The sequence below is a fragment of the Gymnodraco acuticeps genome, unplaced genomic scaffold (genome assembly GCF_902827175.1).
Source record: "Gymnodraco acuticeps unplaced genomic scaffold, fGymAcu1.1, whole genome shotgun sequence".
Taxonomy (NCBI): domain Eukaryota; kingdom Metazoa; phylum Chordata; class Actinopteri; order Perciformes; family Bathydraconidae; genus Gymnodraco; species Gymnodraco acuticeps.
In genome coordinates this window covers 23,515-49,875 of record NW_022991294.1, presented here as the reverse complement: position 1 = coordinate 49,875, position 26,361 = coordinate 23,515, and the positions used below count along the sequence as shown (strand labels likewise).

General features: G+C 41.2%; 1 protein-coding gene across 1 annotated transcript; it reads left to right on the top strand.

Annotated features, from left to right (window-relative positions):
• LOC117562231 (calpain-5-like) lies at window positions 1-22,188 on the top strand. The gene is made up of 11 exons (XM_034240084.1): window positions 1-42; window positions 2,850-3,058; window positions 3,744-3,936; window positions 7,245-7,438; window positions 13,141-13,218; window positions 14,193-14,388; window positions 17,060-17,182; window positions 18,135-18,331; window positions 19,339-19,460; window positions 20,939-21,075; window positions 21,465-22,188. Exons 1-11 carry the CDS (start codon window positions 1-3, stop codon window positions 21,645-21,647), a joined length of 1,674 nt encoding a protein of 557 aa, XP_034095975.1. The 3' UTR covers window positions 21,648-22,188.
• Window positions 22,189-26,361: the final 4,173 nt, after the last annotated feature.

Here is a 26,361-nt window from a genome sequence, read left to right as displayed (position 1 = left end):
ATGTGGTGTCGCTTCTCGGGAGGAGAAAGAGCCAAACTACGGGTATGAAAGCTGAGGCGAATTCAGAGGAGCTTTGCATTGTCTCTAAAAATCTACGAATAAATGCTGAGTCAGAATGTTGAGAAAAAGTCTGAATTTGGAGAAAAAGTCAGAAATTTAAAAAAAAGTCTGATTGTTGAGAAAAAGTGAAAAATTCTGAACAAAGTCAGCATTTAAAAAAGTAAGAATTTTGAAAACGTCAGCTCACATGTGGTATCGCTCACTGAATCCTTTCCAGTATTGCGTTGTACTGGTGGACAATTCACAGCTCAGGTCGCCTCAAGGTTGGGTTTTTTTTTATGACACTGGCTTATGGGGGGAAATGTGTGTTTACTAACCAAAGGGTCAAAGGTTAGATACCAAGGTCCTGCAGTAAACATGTCAAAGTGTCCTTGGACAAGATACTTAACACCAGATTGCTCCCGTAGGTATATTTAGTATTGAAGTGTATACTGTAAGTTGCCTTGAATACAAACAAACATTTTAGTAATGAAGTGAAATTTAAAGGGTCCCTATTCTGCTTTTTTTTGTCTGTGGTTTTCGCCTTTCCTGCAGTGTGTCTGCTAAGGCTAAAATCCCTCATGTTGAGAAAAACAACAACAACAACAACACACACACACACACACACACAGTTATAACCTCTCACCCGTGTCCTATTACAGCTGGATTTATGATTGAGAGACTCACAGTGATAAATCTGTCCCCTGGTCCTGAATGTATCACCAGACAAGAGGCTCTCCACCTTCACGTTATTTATTCTCCACGAAACACCGCCTGTTTGTTTCTCTCACCTTCCCTCCAGAGAGGCAAAAGTACACATCCTTTCCTCAAGTAGAAGTACAGATACTCGTGTTTCAAAATACTCAAAATGTAAGAAGTAGAAAGTACAGGTATTTGAGTTCAACATGTAAGAAGTAGAAAGTACAGGTATTTCTGTTCAACATGTAAGAAGTAGAAAGTACAGGTATTTGTGTTCAACATGTAAGAAGTAGAAAGTACAGGTATTTGAGTTCAACATGTAAGAAGTAGAAAGTACAGGTATTTGAGTTCAACATGTAAGAAGTAGAAAGTACAGGTATTTGAGTTCAACATGTAAGAAGTAGAAAGTACAGGTATTTGTGTTCAACATGTAAGAAGTAGAAAGTACAGGTATTTGGGTTCAACATGTAAGAAGTAGAAAGTACAGGTCTTTGTGTTCAACATGTAAGAAGTAGAAAGTACAGGTATTTGAGTTCAACATGTAAGAAGTAGAAAGTACAGGTATTTGGGTTCAACATGTAAGAAGTAGAAAGTACAGGTATTTGTGTTCAACATGTAAGAAGTAGAAAGTACAGGTATTTGAGTTCAACATGTAAGAAGTAGAAAGTACAGGTCTTTGTGTTCAACATGTAAGAAGTAGAAAGTACAGGTATTTGAGTTCAACATGTAAGAAGTAGAAAGTACAGGTATTTGAGTTCAACATGTAAGAAGTAGAAAGTACAGGTATTTGTGTTCAACATGTAAGAAGTAGAAAGTACAGGTATTTCTGTTCAACATGTAAGAAGTAGAAAGTACAGGTATTTGAGTTCAACATGTAAGAAGTAGAAAGTACAGGTATTTCTGTTCAACATGTAAGAAGTAGAAAGTACAGGTATTTGAGTTCAACATGTAAGAAGTAGAAAGTACAGGTATTTGAGTTCAACATGTAAGAAGTAGAAAGTACAGGTATTTCTGTTCAACATGTAAGAAGTAGAAAGTTCAGGTATTTGTGTTCAACATGTAAGAAGTAGAAAGTACAGGTATTTGTGTTCAACATGTAAGAAGTAGAAAGTACAGGTATTTGGGTTCAACATGTGAGAAGTAGAAAGTACAGGTATTTGGGTTCAACATGTAAGAAGTAGAAAGTACAGGTATTTGTGTTCAACATGTAAGAAGTAGAAAGTACAGGTATTTGTGTTCAACATGTGAGAAGTAGAAAGTACAGGTCTTTGTGTTCAACATGTAAGAAGTAGAAAGTACAGGTATTTGTGTTCAACATGTAAGAAGTAGAAAGTACAGGTATTTGTGTTCAACATGTAAGAAGTAGAAAGTACAGGTATTTGAGTTCAACATGTAAGAAGTAGAAAGTACAGGTATTTGAGTTCAACATGTAAGAAGTAGAAAGTACAGGTATTTGAGTTCAACATGTAAGAAGTAGAAAGTACAGGTATTTGTGTTCAACATGTAAGAAGTAGAAAGTACAGGTATTTGGGTTCAACATGTGAGAAGTAGAAAGTACAGGTATTTGGGTTCAACATGTAAGAAGTAGAAAGTACAGGTATTTGAGTTCAACATGTAAGAAGTAGAAAGTACAGGTATTTGAGTTCAACATGTAAGAAGTAGAAAGTACAGGTATTTGTGTTCAACATGTGAGAAGTAGAAAGTACAGGTATTTGAGTTCAACATGTAAGAAGTAGAAAGTACAGGTATTTGGGTTCAACATGTAAGAAGTAGAAAGTACAGGTATTTGGGTTCAACATGTAAGAAGTAGAAAGTACAGGTATTTGGGTTCAACATGTAAGAAGTAGAAAGTACAGGTATTTGGGTTCAACATGTAAGAAGTAGAAAGTACAGGTATTTGTGTTCAAAATGTAAGAAGTCAAAGTAAAAAGTGGTCAGAAAAATAAGTAGTGGAGTAAAGTACTGATACTAGTAGAGTAACAAAGTATTTGTACTCCACTAATTCCAACCTCTGCTAAGATGGTACCACATTTGGACTTAAAGGTCTTCTACTATTTGTAGGCATATTTTATAGATCTCAGATATATAAAATAGACCCTCTTCCTCCCCAGGTTATCCCAGACTGGAAGGAGCAGGAATGGGACACGGAAAAGCCAGAATCGTACGCGGGGATTTTCCACTTCCGTTTCTGGCGTTTTGGGGAGTGGGTGGACGTGGTGATCGACGACCGGCTGCCCACGGTGGACAACCAGCTGGTCTACTGCCACTCCAACGACAGCAACGAGTTCTGGAGCGCGCTGGTGGAGAAGGCCTACGCTAAGTGAGTGTAGCACTTTATACAGAGGGGATTCACAGTATGAATACTACCATACTTAAAGGTCCCTATTATGCTATTTTTAGGCATATATTACAGGTCTCAGATATATAAAAAAACATGTCTATGAAGTGTTTTGCTCGAAATACCAAACAGATCACCAATTCTAGACATCCCTCATATCCCTCTATTTCAGCCTTGTTAGAGAAGCTTATTCTGGGTCCGTAGCTTAAAAATATATATATATTTATATCCTGCTTCTTTACACATACTCTCTCCAGTACAGGGTTAGCTCTGAGTGTTAGCGATGCTTGCTAATGTAAACAAAGACCATATTACTTCCAAAACACGTCGTGCATTGTTTCTGGTAGCAACGTTTCTGATAGGACCGTGGGTCTAAAGCCCGCCCACTTTTCAGATATTACGTCATATCGGATGCAAATCTGGATCAGCTCCGTTTTTAGAGATGTGGGTACGGAGGAAAAGAGAGAGGGTTTATTTCCTGACACTTTGTGAGTTCCCTGACTCACCGGGAACACATGTTTATGTATAAAAGACATAAAAAAGAGCGTTTTGCATGATAGGAGACCTTTAAGACTTAAAATCCATGGATGGATTCATAATTGATCTCTTGACATTTGATTACGTGACAATGGTTGCAACTCTAGTAAATATAACCACTTCCTGTCAGGGTGTACGGCATCTACGAGGCGTTGGACGGGGGAAACACGGCGGACGCTTTGGTGGATTTCACTGGTGGAGTTTCAGAACCCGCAGACCTTCTGGAGGGTCAGATGGCAACAGATGAGGTCGCCAGAAACCAGCTGTTCGAACGAGTCCTAAAAGTTCACAACAGAGACGGATTAATCAGCTGCTCCATCAGGGTGAGAGGACTCTTTAAAGTAGAGACACTACATACTGATATACACCTGAACATCAGCAGGAGAGGACTCTTTAAAGTAGAGACACTACATACTGATATACATCTGAACATCAGCAGGAGAGGACTCTTTAAAGTAGAGACACTACATGCTGATATACACCTGAATATCAGCAGGAGAGGACTCTTTAAAGTAGAGACACTACATACTGATATACACCTGAACATCAGCAGGAGAGGACTCTTTAAAGTAGAGACTCGACACACTGATATACACCTGAACATCAGCAGGAGAGGACTCTTTAAAGTAGAGACACTACATACTGATATACACCTGAACATCAGCAGGAGAGGACTCTTTAAAGTAGAGACACTACATGCTGATATACACCTGAATATCAGCAGGAGAGGACTCTTTAAAGTAGAGACACTACATACTGATATACACCTGAACATCAGCAGGAGAGGACTCTTTAAAGTAGAGACTCTACACACTGATATAGACCTGAACATCAGCAGGAGAGGACTCTTTAAAGTAGAGACTCTACACACTGATATACACCTGAACATCAGCAGGAGAGGACTCTTTAAAGTAGAGACACTACAGACTGATATGCACCTGAACATCAGCAGGAGAGGACTCTTTAAAGTAGAGACACTACATACTGATATACACCTGAACATCAGCAGGAGAGGACTCTTTAAAGCTGATGGAGTGTTTCTTGTAAACTCATGTATGCTTGTTAGGAAAACAAGTTCACTGTTTATGAATGAGATGTGGCCCTTGCTCCCCCGTCTCATGCCAATCTATTCCCCGACGTCCTGCTCCAGCAGAAACTAATTCACAATCCCTTATTGTAATTCAGAATCAGGCGCAGTTCCATTTTTAAATGATACAGCTCTTTTATATGCATGAGTTTTTACACTGGAGGGTCTATTGTTCAAATGAGAGCTTGGGGAATAGAACCACCCCGTGCAAAAAGGGCATTTTCCTCCTTTATCCATTGTTGTTATTACTTAAGGGTCTATTTCTCAATGATATATTGCTGTTCTAGGAATGCATACATTATATGTCTATCCTCAGGGAGTATATACTATGTGTTGCTGATTCATGGATCAAGGAACAGCTAATGTTGGGCTATAAAGGAACTACAGCACGGTCACATGACTTCACGTCACCACCGCTAAGCTAAAGGCGGCTAATGTTGGGCTATAAAGGAACTACAGCTCGGTCACATTACTTCACGTCACCACCGCTAAGCTAAAGGAGGCTAATGTTGGGCTATAAAGGAACTACAGCTCGGTCACATGACTTCACGTCACCACCGCTAAGCTAAAGGTGGCTAATGTTGGGCTATAAAGGAACTACAGCACGGTCACATGACTTGACGTCACCACCGCTAAGCTAAAGGTGGCTAATGTTGGGTTATAAAGGAACTACAGCACGGTCACATGACTTCACGTCACCACCGCTAAGCTAAAGGTGGCTAATGTTGGGCTATAAAGGAACTACAGCACGGTCACATGACTTCACGTCACCATTGCTAAGCTACAGACGGCTAATGTTGGGCTATAAAGGAACTACAGCTCGGTCACATGACTTCACGTCACCACCGCTAAGCTAAAGGCGGCTAATGTCGGCCGTGATGACGTTTAGTCGTCTCATTTAGACACTTGTTAGCAAGCGCTGTTTTGAAATTCAACAGTGGGGTATTGACTGATGTATTTTATGTCGTAGAATTAAAATCTCTCCATCTTGTTTTTAACCACGTTATTTTAGGCTATCAGTCAGAAAACCATTGACTTCCATACAAGAGAACAGGAAGTGCTAAAATGTTGAGTTGTTTCTGGGTTTTTTTAATCATTCCTGCACCTCTATTTTATGAAACCTCTAACTCTTATGCACAATTCTCTAAGAATGAAAGAAAAGCTAATCCGTCACAGGTATTATGAGGCTAGAAATAACAGACACTATAATCTATAATCTAATAAAAACCAAATAACAAGCCGATCAAGGACAGTGTTTCTGAAGTCCATTTTGTAGTATTTGTCATATCTGTCATCGTGACATATTAATCAGGCTCTCAGTATTTTCAGGGATAATCGAGTATGAGAAGTGAAGTGTAATGTCTCACAAAAAGCCACTGAACACATCATCATTGGATCGAAGAACCAATTTTCTGATAACGCTGTAATGACTCTCGCCTCTTTCCCTTCCTCCATCCAAGGCCTTTTATTCTCACATTTCTAATATGCAAGCGTCCCATCTCTGTTACCGTAAATCTTCCAGTGTGTTGTTTTCCAGACAAAGAAAAAGAGCCATCCAGTGGCCTCTCTAAATGAACGATTTAAGATGCATTTGGTAATAAAGCAATGTTTTACAAATCAATATTGTAGTGGCAAAAACCTAAAGGAAAACCAGCAAGAAATTCTTATGCAGGAAAATATTTAACGTCCAGGTGAGGATAGCCTTATTTATCTCGTTGTATTCCAATAATACTATATGATAAAGAATAATAGTTTCACCTGTGTTTTCCTTGGTTAAAAAACATTTTCTCATTCTTATGCGTCAATCCAGTGCCCTAAACCGCCTTCAAAACAAAAGCATGAAGAAATACTTAAATTAACTTAAATAATTACACATGTTGGAGCTACATTTTGATTTATATTATTGAATAGTTAAACCTTTTTTTTCACGCTGTTTTTGTTTATAATACATTTATTATTATTTAGTATTACTAATAGTTAGTTAAAGAAGTTTTCATGCTATTATTTTGAAGGTGTATTTGGGCACCTTTGACACTTTAACATTAGAAAGTCATAATTCATCCATCTGTATAAAGTGTTTTCACACTGTTGATATTTAATTTAATAATATGCAATAATATGCAATATATATATATATATTTACTTTAAAGTTCTGTTTTTATTTTCTATTTTGAGATGTTTATATGTTATGCTTATGCCTATTGGCTCCTAATTGGGATCAATAATTACATTTTTAATTCCTCTAATGTACAATGCCTTGTCTTTTTATGCTGCTGCAACGCAAACATTTACCAAATTGGGATCAATAAAGTACTTCTTATCTTATCTTAATAATAAAACCTTTAATATAAGTAAAAACAGCTAGAAAATAAATGTTTAACTCTTAAATAATATAGATCAATGTAAAGCTCTGACAAATATTTCGCTTTTCGACATTGAAGCTCATGATGCAACTCTGCCAGTCTTTGTATTTTCCATATTTCCGGAGATCCACATACGTTTCCCAGCTTTAAATCCTCCCGTTTTTGTTTTTCTCTCCCCCAGGCGACCACGATAGAGGACATGGAGGCGCGGCTGGACTGCGGTCTGGTGAAAGGCCACGCCTATGCCGTGACGGACGTGAAGAAAGTGAGGCTCGGTCACGGGCTGCTGGCCTTCTTTAAGTCAGAGAAACTGCACATGATCCGCATGAGGAACCCCTGGGGAGAGAAGGAGTGGAGCGGACCCTGGAGCGACAGGTAAACTACTATTAACTACTAACTAAACAACTACTAACTAACCAACTATTAACTACTAACTAAACAACTAGTAACTACTAACCAACTACTAATTAACCAACTATTAACTACTAACTAAACAACTATGAACTACTAACTAAACAACTACTAACTAACCAACTATTAACTACTAACTAACCAACTATTAACTACTAACTAACCAACTATTAACTACTAACTAACCAACTACAAACTAGCCAACTATTAACTACTAACTAACCAACTATTAACTACTAACTAACCAACTATTAACTACTAACTAAACAACTATTAACTACTAACTAAACAACTACTAACTAACCAACTATTAATTACTAACTAACCAACTACTAATTAACCAACTATTAACTACTAACTAAACAACTATTAACTACTAACTAAACAACTACTAACTAACCAACTATTAACTACTAACTAACCAACTACTAACTAACCAACTACAAACTAGCCAACTATTAACTACTAACTAGCCAACTATTAACTACTAACTAACCAACTATTAACTACTAACTAAACAACTATTAACTACTAACTAAACAACTACTAACTAACCAACTATTAATTACTAACTAACCAACTACAAACTAGCCAACTATTAACTACTAACTAACCAACTATTAACTACTAACTAACCAACTATTAACTACTAACTAACCAACTACAAACTAGCCAACTATTAACTACTAACTAACCAACTATTAACTACTAACTAACCAACTATTAACTACTAACTAACCAACTACAAACTAGCCAACTATTAACTACTAACTAACCAACTATTAACTACTAACTAAACAACTATTAACTACAAACTAACCAACTACTAACTAACCAACTATTAACTACTAACTAACCAACTATTAACTACTAACTAGCCAACTATTAACTACTAACTAACCAATTATTAACTACTAACTAACCAACTACAAACTAGCCAACTATTAACTACTAACTAAACAACTATTAACTACTAACTAACCAACTACTAACTAACCAACTATTAACTACTAACTAAACAACTATTAACTACTAACTAACCAACTACTAACTAACCAACTACTAACTACTAACTAACCAACTATTAACTACTAACTAGCCAACTACTAACTAACCAACTATTAACTACTATTAACTACTAACTAGCCAACTATTAACTACTATTAACTACTAACTAACCAACTACTAACTAAACAACTATTAACTACTAACTAGCCAACTATTAACTACTAACTAACCAACTATTAACTACTAACTAACCAACTACTAACTAACCAACTATTAACTACTAACTAACCAACTATTAACTACTCCAATTACTAACTAGCCAACTATTAACTACTAACTAACCAACTATTAACTACTAACTAACCAACTATTAACTACTAACTAACCAACTACTAACTAACCAACTATTAACTACTAACTAGCCAACTATTAACTACTAACTAACCAACTATTAACTACTAACTAAACAAACTGATGTCACCAATTTACCTCTTGGAAAAATTATGAAACACCCTGAAAACGTGTTCGCCCAGTAGACCAGCAGTAGAAGAGGCACGTTATTAACATCGTTGACACTTTTAACGCCGTTTTACTCTCTCACAAACACAATGTAAGCATCCGGGGCTAGAGGTCACATGACTTCCGGAAAGATAACTCTTAGAATTTTTTAACAAAATAAAACAAAGTTCAAGCATACATTAGGCACTCACAATAAATAAGGACACTTTGAGCGTCAGCTACAACTCCTATTGGCTAGTGCTCATTGGACGTGATAGGCATAGAAGCTAAGGGGGCGGGACATCTCTAAGCGGGTTGACCAATCACAATTCAACGCACATTTCTTCTAATCTACTTCAGAAAAAGTCTTCTCACATTAATACATGATCAGTTAGAAACATCATATTTCTATCCAGTTATCGACATAGTTTTCACAGTTCAAGTCTTTTAATTAAGTCACCTCTTCTGCTAATTTGAGAGAATACGCGCCACCTCTTGCTTACCCTGATGAACTGTAGTAATGGAGTCAAACAGGCATTCAATCTTATTTTCTTATGGGTTTTTTCTCAAAATGTGGCTAAAATTGATGCTACATTTGGATGGATTGGGACAGTTGAGCCATCTTCATCAATCTGTCCTGGACGGTGATTGAGGCTCCAGACAAACCAGGTCTTTGTCCTTTCATACGTGACCTTGCTGTGACCCGTAACTAGATTCACTAATTTAATTTTCAAGACGTCTAAGCTCACTGGTCTCCTTTGGTCTCTTAAGGATTGACGAACTGGTCTTAAAGACACTGCCTGTGAACGAGCAAACAAATAAATAAAAATCCAATGCCCACAGGCTGCACAAAGGGGAAATGTCATGCAGACAATGAAAAATGGAGATGCAATCAAGCTAATGGGCCGCAGAGAGGAGAGGACATGACTGGATTTATTCCCTGTGTGGGAGCATGTCTTCTATTTCTGAGAATCACATCAGCCAGTAAATCTCAGAAATCATTTTCCCGTCAAAACAGAAATGGAGATGCTTCACCTTCAATTCAATGTTTAGGAGAATCAGAATGACTGGGTCTTCAATCAGGTGGCTTTTATTTCTCCCTAGTAGAGATTTGTTTAGTTCAGAGTCAGACATTACTTCTGATGGCAAAAGGTAATGGTGGTAGTGGTGCAGGAATGAGTCCTAAACCCAGAAAAGTGTCGGCTTTTTAACACTTCATGCTCTTCAATGGTTTTTTGGACATGTTTTTGGTGGTTAGCCTGAAATAAGATCTTGGAAGGAAGAGATTTTAACGTGTTGTTCTACGACATAAAATACATCATGAAATATCCCACTGGTGAATAAAAAAAATGGCGGTTGCTAACAAGTATCTAAATCAGACGACTAAACGTCATCACACCCAACATTAGCCGTCTTTAGCTTAGCAGTGGTGACGTGAAGTCATGTGACCGTGCTGTAGTTCCTTAATAGCCCAAAATTAGCCACCTTTAGCTTAGCGGTGGTGACGTGAAGTCATGTGACCGTGCTGTAGTTCCTTTATAGCCCAACATTAGCCACCTTTAGCTTAGCGGTGGTGACGTGAAGTCATGTGACCGTGCTGTAGTTCCTTTATAGCACAACATTAGCCTCCTTTAGATTAGTGGTGGTGACGTGAAGTCATGTGACCGTGCTGTAGTTCCTTTATAGCCCAACATTAGCCGCCTTTAGCTTAGCAGTGGTGACGTGAAGTCATGTGACCGTGCTGTAGTTCCTTTATAGCCCAACATTAGCCGCCTTTAGCTTAGCGGTGGTGACGTGAAGTCATGTGACCGTGCTGTAGTTCCTTTATAGCCCAACATTAGCCACCTTTAGCTTAGCGGTGGTGACGTGAAGTCATGTGACCGTGCTGTAGTTCCTTCATAGCCCAACATTAGCCACCTTTAGCTTAGCGGTGGAGACGTGAAGTCATGTGACCGTGCTGTAGTTCCTTTATAGCCCAACATTAGCCTCCTTTAGCTTAGCGGTGGTGACGTTAAGTCATGTGACCGTGCTGTAGTTCCTTTATAGCCCAACATTAGCCACCTTTAGCTTAGCGGTGGTGATGTGAAGTCATGTGACCGTGCTGTAGTTCCTTTATAGCCCAACATTAGCTTCCTTTAGCTTTGCGGTGGTGACGTGAAGTCATGTGACCGTGCTCTAGTTCTTTTATAGCACAACATTAGCCACCTTTAGCTTAGCGGTGGTGACGTGAAGTCATGTGACAGTGCTGTAGTTCCTTTATAGCCCAACATTAGCAACCTTTAGCTTAGCGGTGGTGACGTGAAGTCATGTGACCATGCTGTAGTTCCTTTATAGCCCAACATTAGCCGCCTTTAGCTTTGCGGTGGTGACGTGAAGTCATGTGACCGTGCTGTAGTTCTTTTATAGCCCAACATTAGCAACCTTTAGCTTAGCGGTGGTGACGTGAAGTCATGTGACAGTGCTGTAGTTCCTTTATAGCCCAACATTAGCAACCTTTAGCTTAGCGGTGGTGACGTGAAGTCATGTGACCATGCTGTAGTTCCTTTATAGCCCAACATTAGCCGCCTTTAGCTTTGCGGTGGTGACGTGAAGTCATGTGACCGTGCTGTAGTTATTTTATAGCCCAGCATTAGCAACCTTTAGCTTAGCGGTGGTGACGTGAAGTCATGTGACCGTGCTGTAGTTCCTTTATAGCCCAACATTAGCTTCCTTTAGCTTAGCGGTGGTGACGTGAAGTCATGTGACCGTGCTGTAGTTCTTTTATAGCCCAACATTAGCTTCCTTTAGCTTAGCGGTCGTGACGTGAAGTCATGTGACCGTGCTGTAGTTCCTTTATAGCCCAACATTAGCTGCCTTTAGCTTAGCAGTGGTGACGTGAAGTCATGTGACCGTGCTGTAGTTCCTTTATAGCCCAACATTAGCCGCCTTTAGCTTAGCAGTGGTGACGTGAAGTCATGTGACCGTGCTGTAGTTCCTTTATAGCCCAACATTAGCCGCCTTTAGCTTAGCGGTGGTGACGTGAAGTCATGTGACCGTGCTCTAGTTTCTTTATAGCCCAACATTAGCCACCTTTAGCATTATTTTTCTGCAATAATCCAAAAACACTTGGATTAGTCCCATTAGATTTTTGTAGAGGGAACCAGGGAGATGCTGCCTTCAGGGTTCTCTACAAACATATATCATCACTGAACCGCTCTATGCTCAGATGGAGGAATATCTGTTGAATCTGTGCCTCTCAGACTCAGTGAAACAAACAGGGTGGCGCTGAAGCCGGATCATAATGGAGTCTGAATTATTGATGAGGCCGAAGAAAAGAAAGATGGAATTAAAGAGACGTGAGTCATCGTTCCTCTTCCTCAATCATTCGCTCGCTGGCACTGAATAATTTATCTCTGGTTTGTTAAAAAAAAAATGGTGTATGGAGTCTGACAGGCTTTTGAGACGCAGACATGTGAGTGAATTATAAACACAGACATAAACACACACAGATAATGCTTCCTGTAAAGAGCAGTGAACACACACTGTTGTGATTCACAACACACAGCTGACTGTTTAACATAACGGTGCCCAGGAGGGGTAGACGCCATAGACTGGTAGACACGTACATCATGTATTTGAACTTAATACACTTGCTGTATATAATTATTTAAGGATTCACAAAGAGGGATGCTACTTTTATATTATCGTTAAATCTGCCGTTTATATTCTAGATTAGTTTTTTACTATGTCAAATTTCAGAAAACAATTAAAAGATGTCAATCCCAGTTCCTGAAAGTCCCAGGAGATGTCTTTAAATGTCTGTGTCTCAAAAAGATTCAGTTTAATATGAAAAAAGCACATTTAAAAAAATTTAAAGGCTACATTTTCTGCAATTTTTTTGAAACACATCTTAAGCGATTAATCAATTATCAAAGTAGTTGTTTTTTTGTTCATCTACTAATTGTGTGTGTGTGTGTGTGTGTGTGTGTGTGTGTGTGTGTGTGTGTGTGTGTGTGTGTGTGTGTGTGTGTGTGTGTGTGTGTGTGTGTGTGTGTGTGTGTGTGTGTGTGTGTGTGTGTGTGTGTGTGTGTGTGTGTGTGTGTGTGTGTGTGTGTGTGTGTGTGTGTGTGTGTGGTGTGTGTGTGTGTGTGTGTGTGTGTGTGTGTGTGTGTTCTCTGTAGTTCGGAGGAGTGGAACAAGGTGAGCAAGAGTGAGAGAGAGAAGCTGGGAGTCACCGTGCAGGACGACGGAGAGTTCTGGTGAGAAACATAAATATATACTTAAACAACATATATCAACATTTATTTTGCTGTTTATTTATTTTTTGCTGTTTTATTTTGTTATCGTTGACTCCATTATTTTTGAGATGGTGCTGACAAAGTAAAAAAATGTACATTTAAAATGTGGTATGTGTTCTTTGTTGAAACTGTCTGTAACAGTTTGGGCTGATAGTGATGTAAAGTGTTATTACAGCCTAGATGAATACTCGATTCTGATTGGTCCATTTGGACATTCCAGAGGTTGGTTATATTTTTCTAGCAGACCGTTACTAAGGAAAACACACTGTTACTAAGGAGAGCAGACCGTTGCTAAGGAAAACACACTGTTACTAAGGAGAGCAGACAGTTGCTAAGGAAAAAGGAAAAACAGACTGTTGTGTTGTGTTGATAAAGGGACTATATGCAGTCATATCAATCCGCAGAAAGAAGTCCGGTCAATTTAACGTGTGGACAACAAACACTAGATTTAATTCATCAAAAAATTACTTTTGTAATTTTACCTTTTATATTTTTTTACTATTATTCATGATGACTAAACTTTACTAAACCTTATACTAAAAGTATAGAAAAGTAAAAGAGAACAAGAGAAGGAAAGGAAGTAAACACTAAAGTGAAGAGGAGAAGAAGACAGACTGTGTTCAGTTTACATGCTAAGCTCAGTTAAGCTAACCTAGCGATAGCATCATGTTTGATGTGGTATCAATCTTCTCAAATAACAAGTGCACTTCGGAAAGCTATTCCTTCAAGGCGTTTCCACCTTAAAATAAACTGAATACTTTAAGGTAAAATGGTCACATATTCCATGTCAGCACCTGAAATCCTCGTCCTCCTTTAACGACTCTCCCTTTTCTTTGTTCCCGACTTCATTTCCTCTGTTTTTAATCCTGTGTGAAGCTCTTCTTCTCTCAATCTTCTTCCCTCTCGTTGGTCTCTTCTCTCTCCTCCTCCTGCAGGATGACCTTCGATGATTTCTGCCAGTATTTCACGGACCTGATCATGTGCCGCCTCATCAACACGTCGTACCTGAGCATCCACAAAACCTGGGAGGAGGAAGTGATGCGAGGATCCTGGGTCCACCGTCAGGATCCTCTGCGAAACCGATCAGGAGGATGCATCAACCACAAGGCCAGCTTCCTGCAGAGCCCCCAGGTCAGTGTTTACATCCTGTTCTGAAGTCAAAGTACTATTAACACAGTCTAAATACTATTACTGCAGGTACAAGTCCTGCATTTAAAAAGGTAAAAGTATGTTAGTATGATCAGCAAAATGTCACCACATGTGTGACCCGCTCTATCAAAATCTGCCGGATTTCGTAACGGTGCATTCTGAAATTAACTTGGATTTGGGTCAAAAACTCTAAATAGTTGTTGGTTGATTTCGAAACAAACAATATTTTGGCTTTCAGAAAATGCTACTTTTATCACATTGTTATGGAAGCAAACAAGAGACAGAAGTATTTGAATTTTATCAGACACCGAATTTATAGCATTGAAAATATTTACTTTGAAAATCATGGATCTGAATTTTTTTTGCTCCGAATTTACCTATGTGAAATAAAAATGTAAAAATTCAAGTTAAAAAAATGTGAATGTTCAAATTCAGATCCCAAAAATTCAAGTGAAAAAAATTCGACGTCAAATATTTCGGTGTTTAAAATTCGATGTCAAAACATTTGGTGTATAAAATTCGATGTCAAAAAATTGCGATGCAGCATCATCCGGGCTACTCAGACAGGATAAGCAATCGAGTCCGAATGTATGGAAGCAAACAAGAGACATTAAAATGGTTTGCTTCCATACATTGTGTTTTTTTTAGGGCTGTCAAGTTTTGCGTTAACGCGTTAACGCAAAAAAAATTAACGGCACTAATTATTTTAACGCGATTAACGCATGTGTATTTTTTGTCCTCGGCCGCCCCGTAGTTTCAGAGCGCATCGAGGTTAAAATACCATCTACAAGCTGATGCTGACAGCCCCGCTCCTGCTGCTCTCACACACACACACACACACACACACACACACACACACACACACACACACACACACACACACACACACACACACACACACACACACACACACACACACACACACACACACACACACACACACACACACAGGTTGTTGTGTTTAATATTCATGAGAATATTTGTCATTGTTCAAATGATAATAAACATTAGCATAAAGCATATTTTTCCACTCATATGTTGATAAGAGTATTAAAAACTTGAAAAATATTCCTCTAAGGTACATTTAGAACAGATCAAAAATATGCGATTAATTTGCGATTAATCGCGATAAACTATTTTAATCGACTGACAGCCCTAGTTTTTTTATTTAACTTCTAATCTAGCCCCTTCATCTTGATCTCTAAATAAACCAGATTAAAGCTCTAAACTTCAAAGTGAAACAATTGGAGCAACATTTTTTTTGTAATGATTCCAGTTTTAGTGTTATATTTCAATACATACTGCAATAACAAGTAATATTGCAAAGTCCGTATTTTTCTTATATTATGCAGCCCTCATTTGTAAACTAAGCACAACATGACATTGTGAAATTAAAGAAAGAAATGTATTATTAATAAACATCAACATAAATAATCTCAATATTGATCCAAATAGACAGTAATGTAATTGTGGATAATGTGTACTTAATGAGTACACTTGAATTTCCTTTTTAGTTTTCTTCGGCAAGACTGCAAAGGAAGAGATGATTTTAAATGATTTTTTTAAAGTGATGGAAGTATTTTGATATTTGAAAAAGTGTGTTTATGTTGTTAATGAATTATAGTTTAATGTAACTATTGTTGGATTGTGTTCGTTGTCGCGTCCAGGAGGAAGTTTAAAATAAGAGACTAATGGAGTCTCTGAAAAGGTTCAAATTGGTACTTTAATTAAGAGGCGTGATTCTGTAACAAACAGAGAGGTATTGGGACAACAGCTGTGGTCCCGAGGCTGCAGCGATGGAGAGAGACTGAGATCACGTTGTTCCCAGTCTGTGGCCGTTTCTCAATCGCGAGGATGCTTGCTTGGTAGCACATGTCTTCCGAGTCACTTGCTTCAGAAGCTAGGCAACAATCCTTCCTGGCATTCGGAAAACGAAGAGTGGAACAGGCTAGCAAGTGTGCAGTTGTGCGTCATATGAGAGGCCCCGCCTTACATTTTCCGCCACAGATTTGGGGAAATTGGTCCGTGCGCAAAGCATTGTGGGGATTTTAAGGACGCGAAGTATACCCATGTGCAGCCTAGAAATTACCCCCAAACCAAGGACGCGGCCTCGGTGGAATTCCAAGTATGCTGGACATTGGAACAGTCCTTCGGCGGCACTCGATGACGTAGCATCCTTGAAATATTGGCTTGGAAGCCAGTATCCTCGCGATTGAGAAAGGCCTTTATCTATTCCTTGGCTCCTCCTTTCAATGGCGGCTGTGACGTAGGGGGTCCTCCCACCTCTTCTTCTGTGTCCGATGTCGCGCATAACAGAGGATTTAGACGTTGTGTGTTCATTGTATACGCCTTTTCTCCTCATACACTCATTCATGACATTTTAACGGCTGTAATCGTTGTTAACGTAAAACCGGAAGTGGTCACTGTTGACAACGGCAACGCCTTTCAATACAGCTTTTCAAAGTAAACTTAACCGGAAATGTTTTCAGAATGAAACCGTTTTAAGCTTACTGTGTGTTTAAGCTAAATTACATCATTCAATATTGATTTACATTTCTTACACTATTAAAAAACGCCCTTATGCCCCTGGATACCTCCACCCTTCTATGTGTGTGTTATATATAGAAACATGTGATATCTTGTCTCTTCTCAGTACGTGTTCGATGTGAAGAAGCTGGAGGACGAGGTTCTGATCTGCTTACAGCAAAAAGAGAAGAGAGCCACCCCCAAAGACGGGAAAGGGGAAAACCTGGCCATAGGATTCGATATCCACCGGGTAGGAACACACACTCTGTAAACACCAATAAAAACCAACCAAACAAAGCCCTCGGCAAGGCAAGTGTATTTATATAGCACCTTTCAACACAAGGCAATTCAAAGTGCGTTTCAAAAATCATTAAGAGCATAAAGAAATAGTGCAGCAGAAACATCCATATCAAATAGCATTTAAAAACACTCATTTAAAAGCAGAGATAATAAAACATCAACAAACAATGACACAGGTACATGGATACAAGTTACAGTGCAGTGTGAGATGTGAATAGTTCAATTAAAAGCAGCGGCAAAAAGTCTTCAGCCTGGATTTAAAAGTAGTCAGAGTTGCAGCGGTATTTTGAAACCAATTCTTTGACGGACAGGAAGCCAGTGTAAAGACTTCAAATTCAAAGATTCAAGATTCAAAGGTTTTATTGTCATATAAGATAAGATGGACTTTTATTAATCCTCGTGGGGAAATTGTTTCTCTGCATTTGACCCATCCTAGTGTTAGGAGCAATGTGCTGCCATTTTGAACGGCGCCCGGGGAGCAGTGTGGGGAACGGTGCCTTGCTCAGGGACACCTCGGTAGCACTTGGTCTTTCCGGGACTTGAACTGGTGACCTTCCAGTTGCCAAGCTAAGTCCCTGTCGACTTCGCCACCACCGCCCAGATGCATATGCACAAAGCTACAGGGTAGAAATGGCAATGAAACCCTTCTGACCTGAGCTCCTCCCACAATGCAACATATATCATAAAATACAAAAATAAAAAGTAGTGCAAAAAGTCTCTATACATGTAAATAGAAACTTCAGAACTGGAGTGATGTGATCCACTTTCTTCGTGTTAGTGAGGCGTTCTGAATTTGCAGGACTGAACTTTTTAGTGAGACCTGTAAAGACACCATTACCGTAGTCCAGTCTATTGAAGATAAAAGCATGGACGGTGAGTAACTCCTCCCCTTCCTGCTGCAGGTGGAGCTGAACAGGAAGTACCGGATGCACTCGGCTCAGCAGAAAGTTGCCGGATCGATTTACATAAACTCCCGCTGCGTGTTCCTCAGGAAGGAGATGCAGGAGGGGCGATACGTCATCATCCCCACGACCTTCGACCCCGGGCAGCAGGGAGACTTCCTGCTGAGGGTCTTCACTGATGTGCCTTCAGACTGCAAGTAAATCTGATGTCATATCACCTGACCACAAAGTACACATCCTTTACTCAGGTAGAAGTACAGATACTGGTGTTTAAAATACTCTGGTAAAAGTAGAAGTACTGACTAAACTTCTTTACTCAAGTAGAAGTAAAGAAGTTACTTTACTCCACTACTTATTTTTCTGACGACTTTTTACTTTGACTTCTTACATGTTGAACACAAATACCTGTACTTTCTACTTCTTACATGTTGAACACAAATACCTGTACTTTCTACTTCATACATGTTGAACACAAATACCTGTACTTTCTACTTCTTACATGTTGAACACAAATACCTGTACTTTCTACTTCTTACATGTTGAACACAAATACCTGTACTTTCTACTTGTTACATGTTGAACTCAAATACCTGTACTTTCTACTTCTTACATGTTGAACTCAAATACCTGTACTTTCTACTTCTTACATGTTGAACTCAAATACCTGTACTTTCTACTTCTTACATGTTGAACTCAAATACTTGTACTTTCTACTTCTCTCATTTTCCAAACAGCTGGTTCCTTTAGTCTGAATGTGTGTTTGATGCGTGATCATTATTCTTTAGAGTCATTGCGTGCCTATTGATTTGAACACGATCCGTGTATCCATCATTTCCTGGTCTTCTCTAAAGAAGAGGGACCAATGGAAACGTTGTCATGTTGCCGTTGTTCAGCATGGAAACATTCATTAGCTAACAATGACATTATTGTTCTATTAATATAAAGGGAGGTCAGGTACTCTTTAAAACAGCTGCTAGTTATGGGTACTTTTTACTGAAGTACATTTCAAAGCCTCTTTACTTTGACTCGAGGAAAGAAGTTTAGTCAGTACTTCTACTTTCACCAGAGTATTTTTAAACATGAGTATCTGTACTTCTACTTGAGTAAAGGATGTGTACTTTTGCCATCTCTGCCTTTAAGTCCAAATGTAGTACCCTCTTAGTCCCAGGTAGAGTTTTCTGACCCTGTGCCCCCCCCCCCCCAGAGAGCTGACTCTGGACGAGCCCCCTCAGACCTGCTGGACGGGGATGTGTGGATACCCTCAGCTCGTCACTCAGGTCCACGTGATGAACGCTGAGGGTCTGCAGGGCCAGGACAACAACGGAGGTACGATCCTTTATTCTTTATGAGGATCCCCATTAGCATTAGCAAGAGCGTTGGCTATTCTTCCTCGGGTCCTCACACACAGTCAAACCTACATTAAACAAAACAGCTCTTTTAGCCAATCAGTATCTTCTTCCCCCTGATCCCACTGTGAGCTGCCTGTTGATGCTCATGTTCCTGTTTTAAACTCCTGTTAACAGAGCTTCACCTCCTCAATCCCAGCAAGGAAAGACTTCTGATCAAAGGCCGAGGTACCACAGCGCCCCCTGCTGGGACCCTTCGTTTAGATGGAGTCTGCAGAGAAACAGCCCCTCACCTGTAGAGAGAAACAGCCCCTCACCTGTAGAGAGAAACAGCCCCTCACCTGTAGAGAGAAATAGTCCCTCACCTGTAGAGAGAAACAGCTCCTCACCTGTAGAGAGAAATAGTCCCTCACCTGTAGAGAGAAACAGCTCCTCACCTGTAGAGAGAAATAGTCCCTCACCTGTAGAGAGAAATAGTCCCTCACCTGTAGAGAGAAGCAGAGAAACAGCCCCTCACCTGTAGAGAGAAGCAGAGAAACAGCCCCTCACCTGTAGAGAGAAACAGCTCCTCACCTGTAGAGAGAAACAGCCCCTCACCTGTAGAGAGAAATAGTCCCTCACCTGTAGAGAGAAACAGAGAAACAGCCCCTCACCTGTAGAGAGAAGCAGAGAAACAGCCCCTCACCTGTAGAGAGAAGCAGAGAAATAGTCCCTCACCTGAGAGAGAAACAGCTCCTCACCTGTAGAGAGAAACAGCCCCTCACCTGTAGAGAGAAATAGTCCCTCACCTGTAGAGAGAAACAGCCCCTCACCTGTAGAGAGAAACAGCTCCTCACCTGTAGAGAGAAACAGCCCCTCACCTGTAGAGAGAAATAGTCCCTCACCTGTAGAGAGAAGCAGAGAAACAGCCCCTCACTGCCTGTAGGGAGGGGCGGGCCGGCCCTGCGAGTAAAGTAACGAGTTACTTTATGCAGAGAGTAACGAAGTAGTGTAATATATTACTTTTTTAAAAAGTAATATGTAATATATTACTTTTTTTTTAGTAACGACCCCATCTCTGTTTGTTTTGTATTATGAAAATTAATTGATTATCTTCAGGTTTGAAAAGAAACAAACAACATGTACCTTGGCCTGTGGGACATTATGACTAATTGTTCTTTATTTTATAGATCAAACATTGATATAACTAATTAAAAGTTTCTCTTGAGTCTTTCATCAGGCAGAATTCATACAGAAAACACTGAGGACCAAAACATCGTCTTAATTACATTCAGTTTTTTTAATCCCACTAAGATCTCTTGAAATGACGACCTTGAGATGTATTGATAAAAAAATAATTAAACCCTGTTTTAAAAATGAATCCGTGCTGAATCAGCACTTCTAATCAGAGGTGGACATGCAGCAGATAAACGATGGTAATCACAGCGTCTGAATTTAAATGCTTTTTATCTCCTTCAGTTGTGGATCCGTACGTGATCATCACCTGTGAAGGAGAGAGGGTTCGATCGCCGGTTTATAAGGACACTCGCTGCCCAAACTTCGACATCAAAGGCCTGTTTTACCGCAAGAAACCCAAAGAAGGAATCCACATCGAGGTGAGCCATCTCTCTGCCTCTGAAGCACGCCATCTAGCTTTCATCCAAAATGACTTAGGAGGAATTAAGTATTTGATCCATTGCAGATTTTTTTAAAAAGCACAACAATTGATACAAAATAACAGTCTCTTCAAAAACTGTAAAGAAAAGTACACTCCCCCTGCCCCCACTGGACCTGGACTTTAACACACAAACACACATACACATACACACACACACACATACACACACACTCTCTCCCTCTCTCTCTCTCTCACAAACACACACACACACAGACACTTATTACGCTGCTATGGACAGTCTTGCACTAATGTACATTTCTCAAAGATATTGAAGTGACTGTTATTTTCTATACACTTTGAAGTCTGACTCCTTTCCCTCTCTTCCAGATCTACAACAAGAACATGATCGTGGACACCTTCCTGGGTCAGGTGATCCTGTTCAGCGACCCGAACGAGCGCCAGGAGAATCAAACCCTCCACCTCCGAGACAAAGGCAGCCGTCAAGACAGCGATCTGCCGGGAACGCTCACTGTGCGCCTCATCACCTCCACGGCGCTCACAAACATCTGACAAACCGCCATCTTTGATCTGAATCCAACACCAATCCAACATCTGACAAACCGCCATCTTTGATCTGAATCCAACACCAATCCAACACCAATCCAACATCAATCCAACACCAATCCAACATCCGACTAACCGCCATCTTTGATCTGAATCCAACACCAATCCAACACCAATCCAACACCAATCCAACACCAATCCAACACCAATCCAACATCAATCCAACACCAATCCAACACCAATCCAACACCAATCCAACACCAATCCAACACCAATCCAACACCAATCCAACACCAATCCAACATCCGACTAACCACCATCTTTGATCTGAATCCAACACCAATCCAACACCAATCCAACACCAATCCAACACCAATCCAACACCAATCCAACATCAATCCAACATCCGACTAACCGCCATCTTTGATCTGAATCCAACACCAATCCAACACCAATCCAACATCAATCCAACACCAATCCAACATCAATCCAACACCAATCCAACATCAATCCAACACCAATCCAACACCAATCCAACACCAATCCAACATCAATCCAACACCAATCCAACATCAATCCAACACCAATCCAACATCAATCCAACACCAATCCAACATCAATCCAACACCAATCCAACACCAATCCAACACCAATCCAACATCAATCCAACACCAATCCAACATCAATCCAACATCAATCCAACACCAATCCAACACCAATCCAACATCAATCCAACATCAATCCAACACCAATCCAACATCAATCCAACATCAATCCAACATCAATCCAACACCAATCCAACACCAATCCAACATCCGACTAACCACCATCTTTGATCTGAGTCCAACACCTGACGCTCATCTGTTTGCATCTACTCGGGCTGCGATCCTCCAAACACGGCGGGCGCTCACGATGTCTGTTCTTATTGGGTGTGAATGCTGAGAAACACAACATTATGTTTTTCAACTTTGTTGAAAGTTCTGACACGTTTTTCGATTGCCTTCTTCTCCCACATGTTGCATCGCAGAGACTCTGTTCATCCTAACATTCAGCTCGATTAAGACATGCGCGCTATTACTTTGAAACGTACTTGCCAACCTTGAGACCTCAGAAATCGGGAGCATTTCAAAACCACCGCGGGGGGGGGGTGCTAGTGGATCGCCGGAGCTGTGTTAGCTTAACATGCTTGTAGTTGTAAGTGCCTTGATGGAGCATATGTGTGGGCTGGACCTGTGAGGAGTGAGCAGGAGGGAGTTTTGTCGATTCTTGTTCAGTTTTCTGTGACTTATCTTCCTCACCCTCTCAGACTTTTAGTTACGCGCGCTAATAAAGAGACGCGCTACCATGGAAAACCAAACAATGGTGTAGCTGTATTAAAGTCCGAGTGGTCAGAAATCGGGAGAAATGCGGGAGAAATATGACCCCGGGAGGAAACCGGGAGAGGGCAATGAAATCGGAAGTCTCCCACGAAAATCGGGAGGATTGGCAAGTATGCTTTGAACATCCATCATTCCCAGAAATATTACCCACAATTCATCCAAACGTAGCTACAGAAGTCATCACGTTTAAGCCAGCATTGCCGTTCGGCGTCATACAGCATTCACACCGCAATCTCTTCAGAATGGCATTCTCTTGTTTGGTGTGAAGCTGGAAGCCATATGTTCTTCTACTGAGTTTGATTCGCTTCTTCTCCCAAATTCCTGATCGCAGTCAGATTTCAGCATTCACACCGCAATTTCTTCCGTACACTTTATTGGACCTTATCTTCTTCCTCTCATAAACTCCGTCCAAAACGTGAAACTGCACCTTCATAATTTCCCTTATTCAAACTTCAAAATGTTCCACGTCTTTCGGACATTGAAATCAGATTTCAGCATTCACACCGCAATCTCTTCAGGAGTTGAATTCTCTAGCTTCTTTTTGCTTCTGGAGGCTTTTTGACGGCCGACACATATTTGTGGATAAGACAATGTTTAAAATCTCTGAACACATTCCTGCCCCCACGTTCGCTTCAGAAAGGTGTTCTTAAAGTCTTTCCCCTCACACACACACCTTTACATGCAGACGTGTGTGTGTGTTTCCATGCATGTGCCAATGCTTCCAAAGGGCTATGCATTGCCTTAAGGTCGAGTCTCCACCTTGAGGAGACGGAGGATAACACACTTTCTCCATCCTCACAGTTAGCACAGCCTCCATTTCTTTTGCTTTTCGTTTTGCGTCTTATTTAAAAACGTGGATTCTCGTCCCGCCCTCTTTCACCAGTTTGCCGGTGCTTTCCGAGAGCATGCAGCACTGTCTGTCACTTCGTATCTCCACAAAGGGAAGCCAACAGCAGCTCCTCTGTTGTTGTTGTTGTTGTTGTTGTTGTTGTTGTGTGAAATCCTGCCTCCCGTCTTCCTTTAGAGACACAAGACGCTTTCTGCCGGTTGCTATGGATGATCTAAAATAAACTGCATGGCTTTAAAAAGAAACTCTCTGCCTGTGCTGCACATTTGACCGGTCGTAGCTTAGCAGCCGGTGCTACTCTCCCCCTTTCCTCCCCCAATGTGTACACAGCCCAGTGGAGTGCAAGGATCTCACCCGGACATAATCAAGTGCTTTATGGGACTACTTTCTGAGTCCCTTTCAAACACACCCCTGTGCCACTTCATCTCTTAACGGCAACACCACTGCCTGGCGCAGACTGTGTGTGTGTGTGTGTGTGTGTGTGTGTGTGTGTGTGTGTGTGTGTGTGTGTGTGTGTGTGTGTGTGTGTGTGTGTGTGTGTGTGTGTGTGTGTGTGTGTGTGTGTGTGTGTGTGTGTGTGTGTGTGTGTGTGTGTGTGTGTGTGTGTGTGTGAATTGTTATTATACCTGGAAGAAAAAAGGACCTGTAGAGGACAAAGGTGTGACCCCGAAATTGAACAACAGCCCTTTAGCGGAGCACACCTTGCACTTTGTTTAATTTAAATAAGGGGGATAAAGACCCTCGATGGATGGAATAGAAGGAGGAGATGAAGGCGTTCTGTGCCATCGCCTCCTTCACGAGAGGAAGTGTTGATTTCAGGAGGATTTCTGACGGCGTTTGCATCTTGAACCAACACTGGTACAAAGTCATCTCTATTGAACTCTGGCATTCCTCCATCGTGTGTTCAAACTCTTTTAGCACCTGGGTCTTTTGTGACAGAAGCCCAGACTGAAAATCAAGTGTTTTTTAATTTTCATTCCAAGTTTTATTGACTTCTTGGTCGTGTGTATGGAGGCTGACAGGTGCTAACGCTACAACGAGCCACACGTCTTCCATCAGGAGAACAACGCCACAACACAGCAGCGTTTAGAAAACATTCAGCAACTTGAGGAGACATGCGCAGCGTTTACTAAAAGCCGCAGAAACCGAACGCTGCAAGAAGCTCAAAACACAACGAGACCAGAGGACACTAAAGAGAGACGCACACAGCTGGGAGACCAGGGGACACTAAAGAGAGACACACACAGCTGGGAGACCAGGGGACACTAAAGAGTGACGCACACAGCTGGGAGACCAGGGGACACTAAAGAGAGACGCACACAGCTGGGAGACCAGGGGACACTAAAGAGTGACGCACACAGCTGGGAGACCAGGGGACACTAAAGAGAGACGCACACAGCTGGGAGACCAGGGGACACTAAAGAGTGACGCACACAGCTGGGAGACCAGGGGACACTAAAGAGAGACGCACACAGCTGGGAGACCAGGGGACACTAAAGAGTGACGCGCACAGCTGGGAGACCAGGGGACACTAAAGAGTGACGCGCACAGCTGGGAGACCAGGGGACACTAAAGAGTAACGCGCACAGCTGGGAGACCAGGGGACACTAAAGAGTGACGCGCACAGCTGGGAGACCAGGGGACACTAAAGAGTAACGCACACAGCTGGGAGACCAGGGGACACTAAAGAGTGACGCACACAGCTGGGAGACCAGGGGACACTAAAGAGTGACGCACACAGCTGGGAGACCAGGGGACACTAAAGAGTGACGCACACAGCTGGGAGACCAGGGGACGCTAAAGTGTGACGCACACAGCTGGAGACCAGGGGACACTAAAGAGTGACACACACAGCTGGGAGACCAGGGGACACTAAAGAGTGACGCACACAGCTGGAGACCAGGGGACACTAAAGAGTGACGCACACAGCTGGGAGACCAGGGGACACTAAAGAGTGACGCACACAGCTGGAGACCAGGGGACACTAAAGAGTGACGCACACAGCTGGGAGACCAGGGGACACTAAAGAGTGACGCACACAGCTGGAGACCAGGGAACATTAAAGAGTGACACACACAGCTGGGAGACCAGGGGACACTAAAGAGTGAGGCACACAGCTGGGAGACCAGGGGACACTAAAGAGTGACGCACACAGCTGGAGACCAGGGGACACTAAAGAGTGACACACACAGCTGGGAGACCAGGGGACACTAAAGAGTGACGCACACAGCTGGGAGACCAGGGGACACTAAAGAGTGACGCACACAGCTGGAGACCAGGGAACATTAAAGAGTGACACACACAGCTGGGAGACCAGGGGACACTAAAGAGTGACGCACACAGCTGGGAGACCAGGGGACACTAAAGAGTGACGCACACAGCTGGAGACCAGGGAACATTAAAGAGTGACACACACAGCTGGGAGACCAGGGGACACTAAAGAGTGACGCACACAGCTGAGAGACCAGGGGACACTAAAGAGTGACGCACACAG

Excerpts from the sequence above, each read along its gene's own strand:
- LOC117562231 (XM_034240084.1), top strand. The coding sequence starts at position 1 with ATGTGGTGTCGCTTCTCGGGAGGAGAAAGAGCCAAACTACGG. Across the intron at positions 17,183-18,134 it reads TAGGATTCGATATCCACCGG|GTGGAGCTGAACAGGAAGTA; the intron begins GTAGGAACACAC and ends TTCCTGCTGCAG. Across the intron at positions 18,332-19,338 it reads GATGTGCCTTCAGACTGCAA|AGAGCTGACTCTGGACGAGC; the intron begins GTAAATCTGATG and ends CCCCCCCCCCAG.